We start from the raw sequence: 18,680 nt of genomic DNA, 5'->3' as shown, positions 1-18,680 counted from the left end.
GGGTAGGAGGGGCAAAGACCAGGTTGGCTCAGGAACCAAGCCCTAAACACGGTGACCAACAGGAGGAAGAGACATCACGAGGCACAGGTCTTCCCTGAGTAGCCATGGGTTCAAGGCCCACACCGAGCAGCCCTGCCTGCCCTGGAGATGTGCACCAGGAAGACCAGCCACCAGAGAAGGACTTCGAAAAGGAGCAGAACTCCAGGAGAACTGGAGAGCTGGAGGGTTAGGAAACCAAGACTCGACTCTTTTTTTTTTTTTTTTTTTTAATGTTTATTTACAGAGAGAAAGACAGTGCTCACGCGAGCAGGGAAGGGCAATGAGAGAGGGAGAGAGAGAATCCCAGGCAGGCTCCAAACCATCAGCACAGAGCTCAAGGTGGGGCTCAAACTCACCAACCATGAGCTCGAGACCTGAGCTGAAATCAAGAGCCGGTCACTTAACCAACTGAGCCACCAGGTGCCCCAAGACTCTACTCTTAAAGGGCTTGTGAGCAATCTTACTCCAAGACACAGCACAAAGATAACAGATTTAAAAAGCACTTGGTCCAGGGGCACCTGGGTGGCTCGTTGGTTAAGCCTCTGACTTCAGGTCAGGTCATGACCTCGTGGTCTGTGAGTTCTAGCCCCACCTAGGGCTCTGACAGCTCAGGGCCTGGAGCCTGCTTTGGATTCTGTGTCTCCCCCGCCTCTCTCTGCCCCTCCCGATTGTGTGCATGCACTCTCTCTCTCTCTCTCTCTCTCTCAAAAACAAACAAACACTAAAAAAAAAAAAAAAGCACTTGGTCCATACAGGAGGAGATGTATTAATCTTAGTGTGTGTATCAGAGGAGAAGAGGAACTTTCTCTGGGAATGGAAGCACTAGCAAGCATCATTTTTCTTGTTCCCTGGCAGATACAATTTCCAAACACTCTCTCTCCACCTTGCTAGTACCACTCATTGAGCCCCAGCATCACCCTGTGGACTCAGCCCGTCCAACCTGCCCACCCCATCAGGTGCTCCTCCCAAGTGGCTTCCCACATGCTATACCCAGCAGGTAAGCCCAGGCCGGGACTGACAACCCTGTAAAGCAACTCCTACCCAAGGAGAAGGGGGAAGGGTCAACCCCACCTACCAGCACATGCACAGCAGTCACAGCCAAGCCCTAGAGCCAGCTACAACAGAGGCTAACTCCACCCACAAGCACGTCCCCAGCAGCTGTAGCCACACCACTGGGTCCGTTGATCCTCCCACCCGCCCTGCCCACCAGTGCCCCTGACAGGAGTCAGGGCCCTGTCACGACAGAAGGGCACATACAACCCACACACGGGACACCCCTGGAGCACCTGGTTCTAGTGAGCAGGAGAGATTTCGCTTCTGGGGCCAGTAGGATGCCTTCTACATAAGGATACTACCTTCAAGACCAGGAAACAGAGCAGACTACCAAATACATAGAAATAAACACAGAAAAAATGAGAAAGAATATGTTCCAAATAGGGGGAAAAAAAACCAAACTCAAAGAAGGCATCGAACAAAAGAAAGTTAAACAATCTACCTGATAAAGACTTCCAAGTAACGGTCATAAGGACGTATAGAACCAAAAGACCACATATAAATAAATCAATCTTACGAAAAAAGAACAAAGCTGGAGGTATCACACTGCCAGATTTCATACTATACTACAAAGCTATAGTAATCAAAGTAGTATGGTACCGGCACAAAAGTACACACATAAATCAATGAAACAGAACACAGAGCACAGAAATAAACCCACAATTAAATGATCATTCTACAACAAAGAAGGAAAGAATATACAATGGATAAAAGACACTGTGTTCAATAAATAGTGCTGGGAAAACTGAATAGCTAGCTACACACAAAAGAATTCACTTTCTTTCATCGTATACAAAAATAAACTCGAAATGGATTAAAGAACTAAATGTAATGCCTGAAACCAAAAAACTCCTTAAAGAAACTATAGGCAGTAAACTCTAGGATATTTGAGCATTAGTTTTTGGATCTGTTTCCTCAGGTAAGGGTAACAAAAGCAAAATTAAACAACAAGGACTACATCAAACCAAAAAGTTTTTGCACAGAGAAGGAAACAATCAACAAAACAAAAAGACAATCTCCTGAATGGGAGAAGATATTTATAAATGATGTATCGAATAAGAAATTAATAGCCAAAATGTCTAAAGAACCCCTAACAACTCAACACCAAAAACCAAAACTCTGATTTTAAAAACGTGCAGAGGACTTGAGTGACATTTTTCCAAAGAAGATGTCCAGATGGCCAACAGACACATTAAAAAATGCTCAACATCACTCATCAGGGAAATGCAAATCAAAACCACAATAAGATATTACCTCACACAAGTCAGAATGGCTAGTATCAAAAAGACAAGAAATAAAAAGTATTGGCAAGGATGTAGAGAAAAGGGAACTCTTTTGCACTGTTGATGGTAACGTAAATTGGTGCAGCCTCTCTGGAAAACAGTATGAGATTTTTCAAAAAGTAAAAAACAGAACTACCGTATGATCCACCAATTCCATTCCTGGGGATTTACCCAAAGAAAACAAAAACACTGATTTAAAAAGATGTACACACTCCTACATTTACTGCACCATTATTTACAATAGCCAAGATATGGAAGACATCTAAGTGTCCACTGATAGATGAATGGATAAAGAAGATGTAATCGTAAAGAATATGATTACTCAGCCATGAAAAACAATAAAATTTTGCCATTTGCCAGCACATGTGTTATGCTAAGTGAAATAGGTCAGACAGGGAAAGTCAAATTCCATATGGTTTCACTTACCTGTGGAATCTAAAAAACAAGACAAACAAAACTAACCAAAATAGACTCATAGGAATACATAGTCATTAATATTATAATAACTTTATACGGTGACTAGACTCATCCTGATGGATCCTATATAATGTATATAGATGTCAAGTCACTGTGTTATACCCCTGAAACCAATAAAATATTAGATGTCAACTATATTTAATAAATAAACAAACAAACCTAAGTAAGGTGGGGGGGGGAGGCAAAGCCAAAAGAAAGCTAACATATGGGTTTTTTTTTAAATTATTTGCGGGGTGGGGCACCTGGGGGGTTCAGTCAGTTAAGCGTCCAACTTTGGCTCAGGTCATGATCTCACAGTTCATGAGTTTGAGCCTCGCATGGGGCTCCGTGAGGCTCCATTGGGCTCTGCACTAACAGTACAGAGCATGCTTGGGATTCTTGCTCTCCCCTCTCTCTCTGCCCCTCCCCTGCTCATGTTTTTTTTCCTCTCTCAAAATAAATACACTTTTAAAAAAAGTATCTGCATACATTTTTCACAAAAAATTTTAAAAACATATAGTGATTCAACATAATTGGGCAGATATTCTCTACCAAAAACATTTTGAGATATATTTTTTCTAATTTTAAGTTTTATCTATTTATTTGGGGAGAGAGAGAGAAAAAATACAAGTGGGGGAGGGGCAGAGAGAGGAAGAGAGAGAATCCCAAGCAGACTCTGCACTGTCAGCACAGAGCTGGAAATGGAGCTCGAACCTATGAACTGTGAGATCATGACCTGAGCCCAAGCCCTAAGCCACCTGGGCACCCTTGAGATATATTTCAAGTTATAAAATGTGTCATCTACAATTAACATCTAAAAGAAAAAAATTAATCAATAAATGTTAATGCCTACTTTGGGCCCAAATAAAAACCAATATAAGTTTAATATAATTTAATGTAATAAAATATTAAAAGTTTTTATAAACATACATAATAGTGTTCAGTTGAACAAGCCCATATTATCCCTTTTGTTAGTAACTTCCTGGTTGACACTGCTAAATCAAAAACATACTAGAATTACAGTCTTTTCTCCTTTAAAAACAACGTTAACTGAATTACTAGACCATGTTTTGCCAATACTATAAGACCTGGAATAAGAATTAAGTCTTTCTAGACCTTAGTTTCCTCATTTATGATGGCACAATAATTTCCAAAATCCTTGTGAGCAAAAAAATTATGATACCTTTTTAAATTTTTTTTTAATGCTTATTTATTTTTGAGACAGAGGGAGACAGAGTGCAAGTGGGGGGAGAAGCAGAGAGAGATAGGGAGACACAGAATCTGAAACAGGCTCCAGGCTCCGAGCTGTCAGCACAGAGCCTGATGCAGGGCTCGAACCCACGAACCATGAGATCATGACCTGAGCCAAAGTCGGACGCTTAACCGACTGAGCCACCCAAGTGCCCCTTATTTTTTTAATTTGAGAAAGAGAGAGAGAGAGAAGCAAGCAGAGGAGAGGGGCAAAGGGAGAGAGAGAGAATCTCAAGCAGCCCAGCATGGAGCCAGATGTGGGGCTCGATCCCATGACCCTGGGATCATGACCTGAGCCAAAATCAAGATGGACACTCAACCAACCGAGCTGCCCAGGTGCCCCTGTGATACAAATTTTTTTATTTTTTATTTTTTAAGTTATATTTATTTTGAGAGAGAGAGAGAGAACCAGCAGGGGAGGGACAGAGAAAGAAAGAGAGACACAGAGAAACAGAGAGACAGAGAGAGAAAGAGACTATCCCAAGCAGGCTCCAGGCTGTCAGCACAGAGCCTGACTTGAGGCTCAATCTGACGAACCATAAGATCATGACCTTAGTCAAGATCAAAGTCATATGCTTAACTGGCTGAGTCACCCAGGCGCCCCTATGACACAATTTTTAATCAAAGTTTTCTTGAAATTCATCTTACTACCTGATTTTTACAGTAAAAATTACTTTGCCTTTTTACCAGAGTCAGCTATTTATAATATAAAGAGAATTAATATATAATTTAAAAAGTGTCCAAACTGCCATCTTTCTCAAGGCTATTTTTTATAGATGTGCTAATATCACAAAACATATGGACCAGAACTGAACCTTCGGTCTCTTTGGAACTTTACTCAGAAAAGTCACATTAAAGAAATGAAGGTCAAAACGAAGAGGAAAAAAAAAAGGAGCTGAAACACAGAAGCCAAATATTACATAGGTTGGATGCGCTTAATGAATGAATAAATGAAGAGATATACAAATATAAGAAGAAAAACCCAAGTTTTTAATGTACCTCGATGAGTAACGCAACCATCTTTTTCCCATCAGCTTCAGGATTCGCATGTTTGTTAAATTCCAAATCAAAATAAAGCTTGCACACAGCGTTTTCAGGAATGACTTCATAGCAGTGTAAGAGATTTTTTCTAATTGAATAATGCAAGATTATTAGGTTTACATCTTATACCTTTTAAATCATAATACCTGCTTTTATATTTCAAGATACTGTATTAACTGTGATTTAATGACATAACTATGGCACAGTGAAGGCATGACAAAGTAAACAACTGCTCACAGTAGGTTTATGGATCATATTATTAAGAGCTCCCATCACACAACATGTAATAATTGTACTCGTAACATTATTTAACTTGAAAATATTTTCAAGTGCTGATAATTTTCACATTGTATGACAATTCTTTGCTTTTTGGTGACATGATAAAGCAAATCCTGTCTAAGAAAAGGACTTTCTCAAACTGGAATCCCACGATCACATATATTCTTGGGATTCGATAAATTTTTTGAGAATTTTTAAGATTTGTATTTTCATTAGGAAAACAGTCTTTTCAAAATTGGCTAAAAACATATTCTAAATCACCTGACTTCAACGAGCTTTCAATGCTCCCACGTGGATCAGGAGATAGGACTTTAACACGGGTTAATAAGAACAGATACTGACTTGATAAGTAAATGATTACTTGTGCTAAGTGAAGTTCAGATGGCATCCTATGTAAGTAAAAGGTTTGTAATTTCAACACGGAAAAGTGATGGGGGGATTGGGTCATCATGTGACACAGATTATTTAGGAACTCAAAACACACACACACACACACACACACACACACACACACACACACACGGTTGGTTACACAGTACTCTTCTCCCAACACCTGGTGAGATCATTCAGTGTTGCCATGACAAGGAAGCTCCAGAATTCAATTCTACCAGTAAAGGACTATTGTGTGATTGAGAACTGTAACAGTTAATTCAGCCAGAATCAATTTCACAAACATAACTAGATGAAGGAAATGTAACTTTAACATGCTGTGCTTTACAGACTTACCGGGATTTATAGTAAAACCAAAGTTGAGTGTAGGTTGTTACCAGGTAAATACGTTGTCCATTACCCACTTTGTATTCCAAAGCAAATACATGAACATCCTTCATAGAAATCAAAAATAATATTCAAAAAATTAATAGAGTACAAATCCAAAAACCCACTGTAGCTACTCAATGCTTATGAACAATTTTGTCAAATTTTGAAAAACTGGAATTTGAACATCATTCTGTATTACTAAAAATAAGAAAAATAGTCAGTACATCTACACCGATCAAAATCTTTGCTTTAAATGTAAATGGACTAAATCCTCCAGTCAAACGACAAAGGGTAACTGACTGAATGGATAAAAAAACACAAGACCCATCTATATGCTGCCTACCAGAGACTCACTTCAGACTGAAAGACACATAAACTGAAAAAGGGATAGAAAAAGATATTCCATACAAATGGAAATGAAAAAAAAAAAAAGCTGGAGTGTCAATACTTCTATCAAACAAAACAGATTTAAGACAAACACTATAACAGGAAACAAAGAAGGTCATGACATGATGATAAAGGGATCAATCTAACAAGAGGATACGGCAATTGTAAATGTCTATGCACCCAACATAAGAGCACCTAAATATATTAAGCAAGTACTAACAGACAAAGAGGGAGAAAATGACAGTAATACAATAATAGTAGCATACTTTAACACCCCATTTACATCAATGGATAGATCATCCAGACAAAAAAAAAAAATCAATAAAGTAACTTTGGCTTTGAATGACACACTAAACCATATGGATTTAATAAATATATACAGAACATTTCATCCCCAAATGGCAGAAAACACATTCTTTCCAAGTGCACATGGAACATTCCAGGATATGTCAGGCCACCAAACAAGTCTCAATAAATTTAAAAGGACTGAAATCATATCAAGCATCTTTTCCAACAATAACAATATGAAACCAGAAATCAATACGAGAAAACAACTGGAAATAAACGTGCTAGTAAAAAAACCAATGGGCCAATGGAGAACTCAAAGGGAAATCAAAAAATACCTGGACACATGAGAAAATGGAAACACAATGGCTCCAAATTTACGGGAGACACAGCAAAAGCAGTTCTATTAGAGGCAAGTTTATAGCAATACAGGCCTACTCCAAAAAACAAGAAAAATCTCAAAGAAGCAATCTAAACTTACACCTAAAGGAACAAAACAAGAATTAAAAAAGCCCAAAATTAGAAAGAAGAAAATAATAAAGATCAGAGTGGAAATAAAGACTAAAAGACAATAGAAAATATCAATGGAATTAAGAACTGGTTCTTTGAAAAGATAAACAAAATTGATATAACCAGACTCATCAAGAATAAAAAAGACAACTCAAAAATAAAATCAGAAATAAAAGAGGGGCGCCTGGGTGGCTCAGTCAGTTAAGCATCCAACTTCTGCTCAGGTCATGATCTCATGGCTTGTGAGTTCAAGCCCCACGTCGGACTCTGTGCTGACAGCTCAGAGCCTGGAGACTCTTCAGATTCTGTGTCTTTCTCTCTCTCTCTGTCCCTCCCCTGCTCACACTCTGTCTCTGTCTCTCAAAAATAAATAAACATTAAAAAAAAATTTAAAAAAATTTAAAAGAAAAGAGAAGTTACAACTGACACCACAAAAACACAAAAGATTAAAGGGACTACTACATCTTTTGATTAGGTCTGGGTCTTTTAATAAGCCTGTCCTGGACCATGAACTTCATACTGGCTTATCAGCCTACCCACTAGGTAGGGCAGGATGATTAGAGTGGGCTGGAGATAGCTATTTCATTAGGTATTTTATTATTTAGTTTAGCTCTGATAAAACCCTGACAGCTTAAACCATGGTTAAATAGTGTCTCCTCAGTGTAGACCATGTTAAAAAGAACAGACTGCTTTGACGTATTTCTAATTGGTTCCTCTTTTCTTCTCCCTGCTGGAAGCATGAGGAGATTTTTCTCTGGTGTTCATTGTGAGAAACTGATAGAGCTCCCCAGGGGGAAAATTTCATAAAAGTGTGGGGCCATTTCTGCTTCTCCCTCTTCCACTCCCCACCCCCCCAATGACGGGTCTTCTTAGAGATTTTCTCTCTCAGACTTGTCCACCCTGAGACTCCAGCAAGTTATCAGTTACAGTTCAGGTTTCCCTAACTTGACACTCGTTCCCAGAGAACAGAGGTTACTGCTCATGGGTCTTTTCTCCAGAAGGCTATGATTCTCTGTTTTTGTCTGTCAATCTTTCCAATTTGGGGGAGCAGTGGCTTACCTGTGTTCTCACTTCTCTTACAGATCTAAGAAAAGTTGTTGATTTTTCAGTTTGTTCAGCTTTTTATACTACTTAGGTAAAAAATTAGTGTTGTTGGGACACAGTGGCAACTTTTAAGCCTCCTATATGGATTGGAAATTGAAAGTCTACATATTTCTTTTAAAATACGTATCTCTGTGTTTTTAGGATGTGAATTTGGCACTGTTTTTTTCATAAATTTTGATTAAAAAAATAAAAATAAAAAGTGGAAAAAAATAAAGGGACTACTACAAGAAAGTATATGCCAACGAATTGGACAACTTAGAAGAAATGGACAAATCCATAGTAACATAAAGTTTTCCAAGACTAAATCAGAAATAGAAAATGGATTACTAGTAATGAAATTCAATTGGTAATCAAAAACTCCCCAAAAAACAAAAGTCTAGGGCCAGATGGCTTCACAGGTGAATTTTACCAAACATCGTTTACTCATTTTTTAAAAAGTTTATATATTTATTTTGAGAGAGACAGAGAGCGAGCGAGCACAAGCAGAAGAGGAGCAGAGAGAGGGAGAGAGAGAATCCCAAGCAGGCTCTGCACTGTCAGCACGAACTTGATGTGGGGCTTGAATCCACGAACCCCAATATCATGACCTGAGCCAAAACCAAGGGTCAGGTGCTCAACTGACTGAGTCCTCCAGGTGCTCCTCACCAGACATCTTGTTAAGAAGAGTTAATAACTATGCTTCTCAAACTATTCCAAAATATGTAAGAGGAAGGAATGCTTATTTTTTAAAGGAATACTTCTGAATTTGTTCTGAAAGAACAGCATTACCCTCAAACTAAACCAAAGACACTAAAAAAAAAAAAAAAAAAAAAAGTAGACTATTATCCCTGATGAGCACAGATGTTAAAATCTTCAACAAAATATTAGCAAACCTAGCACAATACATTAAAAGGATCATTCACCAGGGCGCCTGGGTGGCTCAGTCATTGAGCGTCCAACTTCAGCTCAGGTCATGGTCTCGCAGTTCGCGGGTTCGAGCCCTGCGTCCGGCTCTGTGCTAACAGGTCAGAGCCTGGAGCCTGCTTCAGATTCTGTATCTCTCTCTCCCCCTCCCCTGCTCATGCTCTGCCTCTCTCTGTCTCTCAAAAATAAATGAATGTTAAAAAAAAAAATTTTTTAATAAAAAAAAATTAAAAAAAAAAGATCATTCACCATGATTAGGTGGGGTTTATTCCAGGGATGCAAGGATGGATCAATACCCACAAATCAATCAACATAATACAACACTTTAAAAAGCATTTGACCAAACTCCGTATCATAACACTATCAACAAAATGACTATTGAGGGAACATCTCAACATAATAAAAACCATATATGACAGACCCATAGCCAGCATCATCCTCAACAATGAAAAGTTGAAAGCTTTCCCTTTAAGATCAAGAAAAGATAAAGATGCCCACTTTCCCCACTTTTGTGCAACACAGTACTAGAAGTCCTAACCACAGCAATCAGACAAGAAAAAGGAGGGGAAAAAAGGCATCCAAACTGGTAAGGAAGAAGTAAAACTGTCACTATTTGCAGAGGACATGATACTACATATAGAAAACCCTAAAGACTCCACCAAAAAATAATTACAATAAATGAATTCAATAGAATTGCGGGATACAAAATTAACATACAGAAATCAAGTGTACTTTTAAATACTAATAGTGAGCTATCAGAAAGAAATTAAGAAAATAATCTCATTTACAGTTGCATCAAAAGGAATAAAACATCTAGGAATAAATTTAATCAACGAAGTGAAAGACCTGTACTCTGAAAACCATGAGACACTGATTAAAGAACTGAAGACAACAAAAATGGAAAGATATACAATGCTCATGGATCTGAAGAAGTAATACTGTTATAATGTCCATATTATCCAAAGCAATCTATACATCGAATGCAATCCCTACCAAAATACCAATAATATCTTTCACAAAAATAGCACAAATAGTCCTAAAATTTGTAGGGGACCAAAGAAGATCACAAATAGCCAAAGCAGTCTTCAGCAAGAAGAACTAAGCTGGAAGTATTCCAACCCCAGATTTCAAAGTAGATTACAATTCTATAGATATCAAAATAGTATGGCACTGGCACAAAAGTACACACACAAATCAATGGAACAGGATAGAGAGCCCAGAAATAAATCCATAATTATAAGGTCAATTAATCTATAACAAAAGAGGCAAGAATATGCAATGAGGAAAAGACAGTCTCCTCAATAAATGGTGCTGAGATGGGGCGCCTGGGTGGCGCAGTCGGTTAAGCGTCCGACTTCAGCCAGGTCACGATCTCGCGGTCCGTGAGTTCGAGCCCCGCGTCAGGCTCTGGGCTGATGGCTCAGAGCCTGGAGCCTGTTTCCGATTCTGTGTCTCCCTCTCTCTCTGCCCCTCCCCCGTTCATGCTCTGTCTCTCTCTGTCCCAAAAATAAATAAACGTTGAAAAAAAAAATTTTTTTTTAAATAAATGGTGCTGAGAAAACTGGATAGCTAATGCAAACAAATGAAACTCGGCCACTTTTTCGCACCATACACAAAAATAAACTCAAAACAGATTAAAGACCTAAATATAAGACCTAAAACCATAAACCTCCTTAAAGAAAATACAGGCAGTAAACTCTTGGACATCAGCCTTAGCAATATTTTTCTGGATCTATCTCCCCAGGCAGTGGAAACAAAAGCAAAAATAAACAATTGGGACTACACCAAACTAAAAGCTTTTGCACAGCAAAAGACACCATCAACAAAATGCAAAAGCAACCTCCTGAATGGGAGAAGATATTTACAAATGATATATCTGATAAGGGGTTAATATCCAAAGTAATATAAAGAACTGTTAACAACTCAACACCAAAAAAAATCTGACTTTAAAAATGTGCAGAACACTTGAATAGACATTTTTCCAAAGAAGACCTATAGATGGACAACAGACACATGAAGAAATGCTCAACATCACTAATCATCCCGGAAATGCAAACCAAAACCACACTGAGATACCACCTTGCACCCATCAGAATGGCTAGTATCAAAAAGACCAGAAATAACAATGTTTGTAAGGATTTGGAGAAAAGGGAACACTCATGCAGCACTGTTGGTGGGAACGTAAGTTGGTGCAGCCGCTATGGAAAACAGAATGGAGGTTCCTCAAAAAAATTAAAATAGAAATACCATACAATCCAGTAATTCCAGTAATTCGGTATTTACCTGAAGAAAATGAAAGCACTAATTCAGAAGAATATGTGTACCCATATTTATTTATAACAGCCAACATATGGAACACACCGAGTGTCCACTGACAGATGAATGGATAAAGAAGATACAGTATATGTACTCAAAGGATTATTACTCAGCCCTAAAAAAAAAAAAAAAGAATGAAGTCTTGCTGTTCACAACATGGATGGACCTAGAGGGTATTATGCTAAGTGAAATAAGTTAGAGAAAAACAAAGATCATATGATTTCATTTATATGTGGAATCTAAAAACAAAACGAACCTAAAACAGACTCATAAATAACAGAGAATAAACCGGTGGTTGCCAAAGTGGGGCAGGGAGGAGATGGAGAGACAAGAGAAATAGGGGAAGGGGATTAAAAAGTACAATCTTCCACTTATAAAATAAATAAGTCATGGTGATGAAAAGGACAGCATAGGGAATATAGTCAATAATATTGGAGTAACTTCGGTGATAGATGGTAACTAGACTTACTGTGGTGAGTATTTTGTATGTATAGAACTGTCAAATCACTATGTTGTTCACCTGAAACTAATATACTTACTATGTCAACTCTATTTGAAACAAATTTTTTAAGTGTCATTACAAATTTTTCAAACCAATTGGCACTACATAGGTCATTGCTCTTCATTCTTAATATAAAGTAAATGGCCAATAATTCATAGGGATATGTTTTGCAAACAGTGTGATATTTAGATCACGATTCTTTTGTAGATCATGTGGGCTGGAATAAACACAAACAACGATTTTTAGTTTGTTTTTAGAAATCTAAAGTCACAGTAGCCCCAGAAATAAAGGCAGGAGATGAGAAAATTACCTCTTTACAGCTTTTAACAAAATTAAAGGCTTCAGTTTGCCGATGGAATAGTTTCCAAATGGAAGGTGGTTCTTCTGGCTTGGACAATCTCGGTCTGTATACTGAGGACAATGGTTTCCTCTCATAACAAGCTGCTCGTTCTTCAATTTGCTTCAGTTTTGCTTCCCATTTTCTCTCCATTGGTTCAGAAGTTACAGGAAACTAAATCCCATCCTGTGTAAGATTTCTACCAATTAGTACTAAAACAAACAAGGACATCAATTTCTTTGTTTAGAATATATATACATATTTTTTGGTAAAACTTCAAAACCCATTTCCTAATGGCTATTTCCTTATCCTATTTATTTACTTATTTATTTTACATGAAGTTTTAATGTGAAATGAGAACATGGCTAGTTGTCAGATATCTTTCAATCTTGGTTCTTCTAACAGTGCTATGATTTTAGAAGTTTGCTGAGCCTTAACTGCAAAATGGGGATCAATGTCATCCTGAATACTTTATGTAATTATCAGGATACATGCGATAAGACCTAAGAAAACGTTTTGTAAATTACAAAGTCGCAGGTAAATACAAGTGGTTTCTGTATCATTATCGTTTTCACTAGAACCACTTTAATGCATCAAGCACTATTGACCTTGCCCAAGTTGTCCTACTGCTTTGGCCATGACTCTTGTGCTACTACTTCTCAGGGCAAAGTTCATCTCCAGACACCACTGTGCAACTCCTAGTTCCCTTTCCTTCTATGTTTCTATCCATTTCTTTTCTTTTCACCCAACACAGCCGTTAGTTGGGAGGACAACACCGTGTATAAATGGGAACTGCAATATTGGCTACTTTGGTTTAGGATGTTATGTTCATCATAAGCATGACTGAAGACGGGAATAAATAAATTTTAATCTATGTCTGTTAATGACTGTAATTTTGCGATCAATGTAAAATGATGGTCTTTTAACACTTGTTTACTGATCTAATCATATGTTTTTGTTTGCATACGTTTCCATTTTAACCAGGTGAGGGGGCCAGGCAGGCAATACTTTTTCAACTTTTGATTATGTTTTACTTAGAAAAAAAAAAAAAAGATGAGTTTTTAGAAGGGGAAAAAAGCTTGTATCGTAGGTAGATAATGGCCACAAAATTTTTGCCATTCCTCCCATCAACAGCTGCTGTCTGAGCCCACTCTCACACTGACTCTGTGTTTGGTCATGTGACTTGCTTTGGTCACATCAACAATGTGAATCTCAATGTGTCAATGTCACATCAACAAATGTGAAGCAAACTAGTGGCGTTAAGTGCTTTTGCACTGGATTTGGCTATGCTGTAGTCCCACCCTGGGACCGTCATGCCAGAATTCTAGCCTCATAGAGGATAAAAAGCCATCTGGAGAAGAACCCAAGTTACCCCAGGTAACAGCCAACATCAACTATCAGATATATTGAGTTAAGCTATTTTGGATCAGGCACCCACCAGAATTCAATGTGTAAGTAAGCCTGAGTGAGTTCAGGTGAGATCTGCAAAGCAGCTGTTCAACCCACAGAACTGGAAGAAAATATTACTTTTTGTTTAAGCCTAGAAGTTTTGGCATGATGTTTTACACAGAAATAGAAAACCGATATAGTCTCCTTCTTCATCAATATCATCTATGTCATAATTTACTGATATATAAAACACATACATTCATTTTATAAACCGAAATAACAACATAAACTACAGCATTTGAGGGAAAAATTCCTATTCACCTTTCGCGATGCCTTTCCAGTACTTGTGCTTATCATGTTGATAAATATTCTCTTGAATTTTAGCAGAAAACCTTCCAACAACACAAACTCACTGGCAAATGATACGTTCCCGGGAAGGAAAAATAGGTTCATCCTAGAAGACTGAGATGGTAGAACGTCATGACTGTTAAATTTCACATTTGACTCCAACCATAACAGACCTAAGAAAGATTGCTCTCTCAAAGTTACACCTGATCCAGATGAAAATTATAAATTACAAACCAAGAGGGGCACCTGGGTGGCTTAGTCGGTTAAGCATCCAACTTCAGCTCAGGTCATGATCTCCCAGTTGATCGGTTTGAGCCCCATACATCCAGCTCTTATGCTGACAGCTCAGAGCCTGGAGTCTGCTTCTGATTCTGCGTCTCCCTCTCCCTCTCTGTCCCTCCCCTGCTGGCACATGCACTATCTGTCTCTCTCTCTCTCTCTCTCTCTCTCTCTCAAAAATAAACATTAAAAAAATTTTTAAGAAACATTAAAAAAATTTTAATAAATAAATTATAACCAACGTAATTCTAAAGATATCAACATAAATTTCATTACAGGTATGCCGCAGAAAGGAATACAATTTCACTGGATTGAAGAGACAGGATAACTTTTGACGAAATGGCTTTTTCAATACGAAGTGATACGGGGGCTCCGTAATGCTAGATTCTGAGTACAAATTTTATTTTAATTTGTTTCACATACAGATAAAAATCCTCAACATTTAGACAACCTAAGTGAGAAACTGATTCTCTTCTATAAAATATAACTTTTAATAAAGCCCACTGATGACTTAATAAAGACAAGAAACACAGAACGCATTTAGATAGGATCTGTAGCTCTAGGATCTAACCAGTAACTGACGAAGAATAACTATGTACGTGTTCACACTTAGTGACATGACATCAGGAAAATTTTTGATTTTGTAAAAATTGCTGGCATGACCATGAGAGTATGGTTTGACAACTCACTGAACTGAGGAAACCATAGTGCCAACAGAGAACAAAGAGAAATTCAATATGTTATTCCCTCATGTTGTTTGCACAGTTCAAAAATTTTAACAGCTGGGTTCAGGGTTAGAAGACAACTGGGGGCCTCACTGTAGGAGCAGGAGGATTAAATGACAAAAGCAAAGGAAATGGAGAACAGGAAGGCATCTGGCATTCTGGTTTTGGACTATCATTTTCCTCATCTCTACCCTCTACGAGAAGAAACAGGTCACCAATTTTGAAATGCTTTTTTTTTTTTTTTAATGTTTATTTTTGAGAGAGAGCATGAGTGGGGAAGGGGCAGAGAGAGAGAGAGGGAGACACAGAATCTGAAACAGCTCCAGCCTCTGAGCTGTCAGCATAGAGCCCGTGCGGGGTTCAAACTCCAAAACAGCAAGATCATGACCTAGGCTGAAGTTGGACACTTAACCCACGGAGCCACCCAAGTGCCCCTCGAAATGCTTTTAATTCCTGGTGAGGAAGGACTGTGGTCTTTTACATAATTGTGCAGCAAAAACCTCTTTTCACACAGGACCATAACTATTTTTGGTAACAGTTTCCAACTTCCAAAGAAAAATATGTGTTGTATTTTAAAATCGTAGGCTTAAGAGCTCTATTATTTATTTCTTCATACTGTGCCGCAATGTTCTTTCTTCTTTCTCCTCTTCTTTTTTTAAAGTAAGCTCTATGCCCAATGTGGGGCTTGAACTCATGACCTCAAGATCAAGAGTCACAAGCTCTACGAACAGAGTCAGCCAGCCAGGCACCCCCGACAGTGCTATTTAATTTTTTTTTAATGTTTATTTATTTCTGAGAGAGAAAGAGCATGAGCAGGGAAGGAGCAGAGACAGAGAGGGAGACACAGAATCCAAAGCAGGCTCCAGGCTCTGAGCTGTCAGAACAGAGCAGGATATGGGGCTCGAACTCATGGACTGAGAGATCATGACCTGAGCCAAAGTCGGCCGCTTAACTGACTAAGCCACCCAGGCGCCACATCCCACAATGATTTTTTCTTAACATTGCAATTAACCATGTTCAATACTGATTTTACAACTAAAGGTGGTCAGGCTAGAAAAAAGTCTGGCTGAGTCATTTTTGAGGAACCGTAGTGGAAGAAGAGGCAGAGGAAAGGGGGCAGAGAAAGGGCATAGGCAGCCAACCTCAATAGCCCTGGTTTATGCCCAGACTTGCCCAGCTAGCACACTTGGTGGCTGGAGTCCCAGGAGCAGCTGGAATACAGATTCCCGGCCTCTAGGGAGAGCTAAAGCCTTGCCATGGTTCTCCCTGGTGCACTTCTAGCTTCTTTCTTCTTTTGTCTAATCACAAGTCAGCCTCTCCCTGTGCCCTGAGAACAGATTCACCAGTATTTTGTGTTTCCTGGCATGTATGTTCCAGTTCTAGTGTTTAGTAATGTTCTGGTATTTGGCAATATTTTCTTAATAAAATCCCCTTGCTGGCCTCCTGGAACAGATTTATACTACTTCTCCCGCTACTAGAATATTCATAACCAAGTATGAGATTAAAATTCATTTACAGTAATATTGTCATAGAAGATTATATCCCAGATGAGTAACACCTGAAGAAATTAACTACACTAATTGAATCTTCTCCCCACCCCCCACTCCGGTCACTTTGCCTCTCTATGCTTAAACAAAAGTAAGTCATATTAAAATTTCCCTAAGGGCATCTGGTTGGCTCAGTCGATTAAGCATCAGACTTCGGTTCAGGTCATGATCTCGAGTCGGTGCATTCCAGCCCTACGTTGGGCTCCATGCTGATAGCTCAGAGTCTGGAGCCTGTTTTGGATTCTGTGTCTCCCTCTCTCTCTACCCAAGCCCGCTCACACTCTGTCTTTCTGTCTCAAAAATAAACATTAAAAAAAAAAAAAAAATCAAATTTCCCAAAAATTTCTGGTAAGGGATAACAAAACATACAGTGATATATTATTCTTCTCCAGCTTCCCCTTTCTACCACCCCCAGTGGATCATCCATCCAAACAGCCTAACTCTGCCAGACTAATCACCTTTAAAACCAGATTCAGAACTTTCCATAGGGCCACTCATTAATGGTTCAGAGCATCACTCAGTTCACACTTTGATTCACCTCAAGAAGTCCAAACTCTCTCCAGAATCTGGACCAGATTCTAAACCGCTTTACAGTCTCTAGAATCACTTAATCATTTTATTTCTTACCACCAAATGCATAAGGACCACTTCCTGTCCCTGGCCAATTACAAGCACCCTCTGGCTAGATTCCTCTCACCTGGAACGCCTCACTTGCTTTTCCCGAATTCTTCCTCTTCAAGGCCCAGATCAAATTCTGCCACCTCTGAGACAACTCTGTCAAAACAAATTACTGGACTCAGAAGACATTTCCTCTAGCCAACTGTTCTACTATAATTAAAGTTTCACTAGACAAATTAGCATAATTTACAGGAAAACAAAATCTGCTGCTGCTTTAACTCAAGCATCATTTTGGTAAGAAATACCTGGGCACAGGAAGGGGCGTGGGCATCTCAGGGTAACAGGACTTATTAACAGTACCAGTTCCTTCCTTAGAAGTAGGAGCTGGACACCGGTAGCATTTGGAGGGGGTCGTATTCTTCAGTTGCACTGCAGCAGAGAAAGGACTGCCAAACACTGGTCCTCTCTCAATTTGGGAAGGATTTCAAAGAAAGGATCTGAGTTTAACCCCGATAACTCTTTTAGCAAGAGCAAATGATTTAACTGTCTTCAACACCTGTAGCGACTGTAATTGGAATTCCTACCTCTTGGAGCTGTAGAGAGGATACAATGAGAAAGTGCACTGCGAAAATGTACTAAGCACTCAACAAAGGGGTGCCATATATACAAGACGATGCATATTTATGTACAAACCGCAGCCCCCGGATTTATACCTGAATGGGCAAAAATGTTGGGGAGCAGGCTAGTTCTTAACGTGGATATCATGAAGCTCTTGAAATTTGGTGAATTTCGTGCTCGATTGTGTTGATATATTCCCCTGCGAAAACGATATGTTGTTTGCATCAGGGTCTGAACGGAGATTGTGAACGAAAACGGGCGGGGAAATCAGTAGAGCAGGGAAGGATTCGGATTTAGGGACAGGAAGTGGGGAGTGAGCTAAGGAAAGCGAAGTACAGATTTACCAGCGCGGGTCGCGGCCTGCTCCCTTTCCTCCCGGAGGTCTGACGGGGCCCGCCTTTGACTCCCTTCTCTCTGCTCCTTGGGCCTCGTGAGGCCTTCACGTCTCCGTTCTTTTACTTTCAGAAACCCGCGCCACCGGCGGAAACCCGTGGGCCCGCTGCAGCAGGCGGGGTCCGTCTTCAAACCCCGCGCGAGGGCCAGGCCAGAGCGTGAGGGGGCGTGCCGGCAGGAGGGCGCCGGGCCAATGAGAGAGCGGCATAGGTGCGGAGGGGCCGGAGAAAGGAGAGCACCAGGCCTATGAGAAAGGGG

At 39.4% G+C, this 18,680-nt stretch overlaps 1 protein-coding gene across 11 annotated transcripts in view; it reads right to left on the bottom strand.

Annotated features, from left to right (window-relative positions):
• PRIMPOL (primase and DNA directed polymerase) overlaps positions 1-18,660 on the bottom strand; it is a 57,731-nt gene extending 39,071 nt beyond the window's left edge. Inside the window, exons 1-7 of one of the 11 annotated variants that reach the window (XM_045453089.1) lie at positions 18,374-18,628; positions 18,125-18,228; positions 17,491-17,567; positions 14,216-14,356; positions 12,479-12,691; positions 6,129-6,226; positions 5,082-5,211 (exon numbers count right to left, since the gene is read on the bottom strand). In XM_045453089.1, the coding sequence (XP_045309045.1) occupies positions 5,082-5,211; positions 6,129-6,226; positions 12,479-12,658 (408 nt within the window). In that variant the 5' untranslated portion in view covers positions 12,659-12,691; positions 14,216-14,356; positions 17,491-17,567; positions 18,125-18,228; positions 18,374-18,628. Of the gene's footprint in view, positions 1-5,081; positions 5,212-6,128; positions 6,227-12,478; positions 12,718-14,215; positions 14,357-17,490; positions 17,568-18,124; positions 18,261-18,373 lie in introns of all 11 variants that reach the window. The other 10 variants (XM_045453058.1, XM_045453051.1, XM_045453042.1 and 7 more) reach the window with 10 other exon arrangements.
• Positions 18,661-18,680: the final 20 nt, after the last annotated feature.

This window comes from Leopardus geoffroyi, chromosome B1, assembly GCF_018350155.1.
Source record: "Leopardus geoffroyi isolate Oge1 chromosome B1, O.geoffroyi_Oge1_pat1.0, whole genome shotgun sequence".
Lineage (NCBI taxonomy): Eukaryota > Metazoa > Chordata > Mammalia > Carnivora > Felidae > Leopardus > Leopardus geoffroyi.
This window is presented reverse-complemented; position numbering and strand designations above follow the sequence as displayed.